Below are 6,000 nucleotides of genomic sequence, written 5' to 3'. Positions count from 1 at the left end.
GCAAACCAATCCGAAAATCTGTTACATATACTCTGTCTCTAGTGCATCCCCATGATTCATATGTTTGCCTTAGGGTTTAACTCAAACATACAGGAGACTAGGTCTTTATCATGCGCTTCTTTGTAAGCAAAAGCAAACAAGACTTGTGGTTATGATATGGTCACCCATCACCCACTCACTGACTGTCTGTTAGAATTTATCCACACTGTGTAACAGAGAAAACACACAGGAACAGCATATAAGATTTCAGGAATACAGCAGGTCAATGGCTCCAGGCATTACACATGTCACGGTTGAACTATCCATTTGCACAAAAGACACAACAACAAAGGACAACTCAAATGACAAATACTTTTCTTGAATAATTTAATTGAAAAAAGTACTTCTTTATAAAAACAATTATAAAATGCAATGTTATGACAAAATCCACTCTAAAACACATTTTCAAAACTGCGAAAGTGTCAAGAGTATTTGCGAAATAAAAACAAAGCAACATGGTGGCAGGATAGGAGGAAGGATAGTAGAGAAGAGGAGGGCTGAGAGAAAGGAAGAGTGGAAGCTTGAGAGGAGAAAGGGGAGGGCAGATGAGAGTGATAAAGTGAAAAGAAGAGGGTGAGTAGAAACACTGGGAGAGAAGACAGACCAAGATTATAAGGACAGACCTGGAAGGATGACAAGAATATGAGGAAAGAACAGCGGGAGGGAACAGAAGGGAGGAAAAGAAAAACAAACATGAAAGATAAATCCATGAGCTGTATTACCTCTTCCCTGGGGAATGAAATACAGCACACAGTGAAGAAGTTTATCAATCACTTAGCGAGATACGGTTCTTCCGCCTCACTCACTTGGCTGTTAATAACAGAACAGCTTGGAACGTATATGTATATATATTTTATATATGCAAGGAATCCAGGAAGAAAACAGTCCGAAGCAGCCTAGTTTGGCTGCAATTGAGCAAATTGCATAAGGCACTGCAGTGTACACACGGGTGTGGCGCCTGTATCTGTGAGGTGGGGCAGATTCTGGGCTTTCACTGCAGGTATCTATAGAAATGTAAGGAATAGCTACTTCTGAAATCCTGTAACCCTCCAGAAATTCTGCAGTAGGTGGAAGACTCTTTATATTATTGCCTTTCTTGTACCATCCAGAGCTTCATGCAAAGCCAGAATCTCCCCTTAGCTACATGCTTCCTTCTCACACTCATCACTGCTACCCTTCACACAACCTCAGTTTGTCACTCTAAACACCCCTACCTCCACATTCTTACACTCTCCTCACCCCACATAGGACACAGAGGCTATGCAGGAGTGGGCTATGTTCTCACAGCAGCACCAAGTTCTCACACATCATCACCAAGTGCAAGTAACCAACAAGCAGAGAGCAGAGAGCCCCAGGTGTACAAAGACTGTGATTTCTCTTGTAAATCCACGTCCTTTGTCCATGTTCTCTCTTGTCCACCTCCTCAGCTCCCTGTTGAGCCCTATCCTAGTCCATATTATTTCTTCAATATGAAGAGATGAGTTCCTTGGTTACTGTAGTTTCACACCTGGACAGGAAGTGTCTGACTCATTTGCAGTCTCATGTCCTGAACACTATTGAGAAGTTTTTTCTGGTGACCAGCCAGCGTCACCCCGATACGGAGCAAGTCCCTAAAGGGGAAAAAGAAAATCCTTCAAATATCTGCAAACACACATTCCTATTCTTTGCAGTCATTTATGGATCCAGTTGAGACTAATTCCCTACATCTAAAATGATCCCTTTTTGACAGGGCTTACCTAGAAGTTAATGAGCTCCAAAACAAAAAAATCCAAAAAATCATTTTAGTCCCCCACAACTTTAGGAACAAGACAGTATTCATAAATCTATATTGAAATTGCTTATCAGTCAGGGTCCAAATGGACCTCCTATATCTTCTGGGGCTCCCAGCTTTGGCAGGATGTGCTTCCTTTATAAAACTACTAACTTGAAGTTATGGTTACTTACTCAGCTGTCATTTGTGCTACCAAGTGGAAAGAAGTGAAGCCAGCGCTTAGAAAATTCTCTTGATACTGCCCCATCTTAATGGCTTCCAACCAATCGCTCACAGTGGGAAAAGTAGTGTAATCAGGAACAGTGCGATCTAGAAGCTGCTGAGATACTCTGAAGCAAAAGAATGTTAAGATTACTATGAGGAAGCAAAAGCAACAGAGAGAGAGAAAAACTGTTTAGACATCACAGACAACAATATTCTAATGCTTGCAGAAGAGGACTTAGCATAAGTATGAAATACATTGCCTTATATAAGGTTAACAATAATAAAGACCAAGCACATTACACAAAAGAGGGTTCAAGACCTCTTTAAATTTGAGGAAGGTTTATAGGTATACAAAAACTTGCTGGAAGTAGCCCTGCAATAGTTCTAGGAGTACAGCTAATATGTATAGGTGATAACAAGTAAGCATTCATCCAAAGTCCCACCTTAAATTACCTTAGAATGACAATTTAAATAACCCATTTCTATTCCACAAATTTGAGCTGCTTCCCAGCTTACTCAACAGTTTGTGAGTAAAAGCAAAGGGAGTATATAATGCAAGTATATGAGAATATAATTAAAAAATTAAATGTCTGCTAAGAATACCACTTTACTTACCCTGCCTGTGCTGGGCTGGTCACCTTTAAACTTGCTGCATTACGTATTAGCTTGTCAAGTGAACTAACGATCTGTGAGAATTTGGGTCTTAAGTTGCGGTCACGGAGCCAGCAGTCCAGCATGAGCTGGTGTAGAGCAGCAGGACAATCCATAGGAGGTGGCAGCCGATAGTCTTGCTCAATTGCATTAATTACCTGCCAGTGAAGGGTTTCATTAATATACAACGCACATTTCTGTACACTAAATTCACCAAATCTGTGTACCACCAACTCTGCTCTATGTATCAACACACGATCCTACTTACATCTTGATTTGACATGTCCCAATATGGCCGCTCTCCGTAAGACATAACCTCCCACATGACAATGCCATAACTCCAGACATCGCTTGCAGAAGTGAACTTTCTGTATGAGATAGCCTCTGGAGCAGTCCAACGAATTGGAATCTTTCCTCCCTAATTAGGAAAAGAGGTATTTGTATTGTGTATTTGTACCATACAATGGTAACACAATTGTACAGAATTCCCTAAGAAATTTATTACACTTAAATTACTATTGTATTTAAATCCTGGACGATGGCAAAGGGTACATACAAAAGGAAGAGAATTACACACACACACACTAACAACTTACCAATGAACTTGTGTACGTTGGATCAGAGCGACTGTTTTCCAAAAATCTAGACAGACCAAAATCAGACACTTTGCAGACAAGGTTACTGTTCACCAGGATGTTCCTTGCAGCAAGATCCCGATGAACATAGTTCATCTCGGACAAATATTTCATTCCAGATGCAATGCCACGGAGTATCCCAACCAGCTGGATAACTGTGAACTGTCCATCGTTCATCTGTAGGAAAAGCACTGTGTAAATACATTTTCTTCCACAACCCAGCTCTTTTTTTTTTTTTAAAGGTTTATTTTTGATATTTTTTAACAAAATAAAACAAAAAATAAACAAGAACCCAAGTCTTTACCTTTACTTCATCACACCACACCGCTGCCCAGGCACACAAAAACCCTCCTGTTAACTAGCCTGACCCTTTTCTCCTTGCTCAGTGTAATCAATATGCCACCCAGACTTTTAGGCCAGTCATTCCACACTGCACAAATGCTGTCAATCAGTTTACCTGCAGTGGTATCTAATAGCTTGCTCATAAATCTCCTTCCCTTACCACTCCCCTAACATTTATAACTTTCTAGTAATTTATCTCTCCAACATACCCTTAGAAATGAGTCAAGGGCTCCATTCTCCATAAATTCAGTCAAGATCATGACAGGCCGGCTCCTTGTCACAACTCCTTCCAGTCGAATGATGTTTGGATGATCAAACTGTCCCATGATGCTGGCCTCACCGAGAAAGTCTCTTCTTTGTTGTTCTGTGTAACCTGCCTTCAATGTCTTAATAGCTACAAGCTGTTCTCTGCGACCTGCTTGCTTTAGTCTCCCCCGGCACACTTCCCCAAATTCACCTATGAATCAATGACAAAGAGACACAACAAAAATGTAAATCATAAAGTCAAAGTTGTTCATCTACATATAATTTCTTATCAGTTGATCTTATACAAAGTATTGCCTTCAGTATAGCTGTATCAGTACTCCCTCCCCTAAATCTATGACAGTACAATAGTATGTTTCAGTAGATGAACATTAACTTTAGTTTAGTGAGCCATATCATGCCACTAACCTGCACCAATCACTTCTTCAATCTTCACACAGGAAATGTCAATTTCTTTAGCAAAGTCTCGCACAGCTTCATTAGGATCCTCATACGTAAATGGATCAATGTAAAGCTTCATGCCAGGCACCACTGTGAAAGAGAAAGGTGACTCATGTTTAATATCTAACTCAGTTTAAATTATACAAAGGCTGTTTGAGCAGAAAAGCAGAAATCAGAAATGAAAATAATTTGGCAACACATTGGCCAAGGCACGGGATATCAAACCAATTATCAAGCTAGACAATAAGCTAGACTGCAGTACAACATCAGCACACATTTACTAATTACGCAACAAGCAAAAGCTTTCATGGGCTGGTTAAACTTTCTTTTGAGTGATCACAGAAAAGTTGATTAGCCAGACTGATAATTTAAATGGGCCACATATGGCAAGATGACTGTGGTTTGGCTGGAAACTGTATGATACACAGTTTAAAGGGCCACTAACACTGAAGGGTGGGACATATAAAAAGGGCAATTAAAAACATTTGTATAACAAGCTGATAAGACCATAAATTAGAGAAGGGCAGAGGTGCATTTGTGGAGCAATACTTTGAAGAGCATCATAAAATGATGATGGGATATCTAGACTGACATTTTCAAGCTGTGGCTGAACTACATTAGATAGAGAGTTGTAATTTAGTACTGAATTTTGGGCTGCACATTGGATATTCATGAAATAACTCAGGGTCTCTCAAAAGAAAAAATACATTTTCCCATATATAGGACATAACAGAACACTGCCCTAGAACAACTTAGCAAACTGTTGTTGAAATAGGGCTTGAGTGTTCTTATTAAGACAGATAAAAATGTCAAAAAATGAAAATAGGCACTCACTGTACTGCTGCAGCTTTTCAGTGTATTCAGATTCAGCATCATTCCTTTGCTTGCGGCTGAATAAAAAAAAAAAGGTCAGTATAGATAAAGCCGTAAATAACCCAAGTAATCCCCATAAAATAAAGTAATACCCAACAGTCCTTGCTGTAATATAATTTACCAAGCAAAGAGTTTGCTGAAAACATTCCCTGTAGGCAAACCAATACATCAAGCCACTCACCTGAAACAAACTATTACTATAATGACCACTGCAATGATAAAAATGAGTCCGGCTGTTACAGAGCCAACAACCATCGGGACTTGTTCCTGCAGACTGCTCCGGTCACCTGTTAGGTAAAGTAGGGGAGGAAAAAAGGGAAAGGAGGGATGGGTGAGTTTAATGGGTACAAGGATGGACCAGAGGACACAGGTAAGCAGAATATGTATATGCGGTAGAAACACAGGCTATGGCACACATAGGGAGTAGTGAAGAGGATACAACAAGCTGCTGTCACAAGGAGTTCGGTCAAATGAAAAAAATACAGGATTGTATTGAGGATCAGTGGACACAAAGAGCACAGAGAGTTAGAGAGCCATTGGACACAACAACCTGCTTAATGACAAACTGGTACCACATGATGGATATTGTTGGGACTAACCCTAGTAGAAACATTTTTGTACCTTTATATAAACTGCTGTAGTAATTAATATTTTTTCCTGTATGATATGAGTGCCCACACTCTAGGCATACAGGTTATAAAATTATTGTAAATCACTGCATAATTTGCTGGCCCTACATATATAAATAAATCATGATAATGATATATCTTAAGGTGCAAT

The 6,000-nt window shown here is 39.7% G+C and overlaps 1 protein-coding gene across 1 annotated transcript in view; it reads right to left on the bottom strand.

The window, feature by feature from the left end:
* Positions 1-349: 349 nt before the first annotated feature.
* ephb3 (EPH receptor B3) overlaps positions 350-6,000 on the bottom strand; it is a 33,448-nt gene continuing 27,797 nt past the window's right edge. Inside the window, exons 8-16 of the mRNA XM_002935148.5 lie at positions 5,402-5,507; positions 5,182-5,237; positions 4,315-4,437; positions 3,852-4,099; positions 3,262-3,477; positions 2,934-3,083; positions 2,630-2,823; positions 1,984-2,139; positions 350-1,649 (exon numbers count right to left, since the gene is read on the bottom strand). Coding sequence (XP_002935194.1) covers positions 1,541-1,649; positions 1,984-2,139; positions 2,630-2,823; positions 2,934-3,083; positions 3,262-3,477; positions 3,852-4,099; positions 4,315-4,437; positions 5,182-5,237; positions 5,402-5,507 — 1,358 coding nt within the window. The 3' untranslated portion in view covers positions 350-1,540. The remainder of the gene's footprint in view (positions 1,650-1,983; positions 2,140-2,629; positions 2,824-2,933; positions 3,084-3,261; positions 3,478-3,851; positions 4,100-4,314; positions 4,438-5,181; positions 5,238-5,401; positions 5,508-6,000) is intronic.

The sequence above is a fragment of the Xenopus tropicalis genome, chromosome 5, assembly GCF_000004195.4.
Source record: "Xenopus tropicalis strain Nigerian chromosome 5, UCB_Xtro_10.0, whole genome shotgun sequence".
NCBI classification, from domain to species: Eukaryota; Metazoa; Chordata; class Amphibia; order Anura; family Pipidae; genus Xenopus; species Xenopus tropicalis.
Note: the sequence above shows the minus strand (reverse complement) of the source record. Positions and strands in the feature narration are given on the sequence as shown.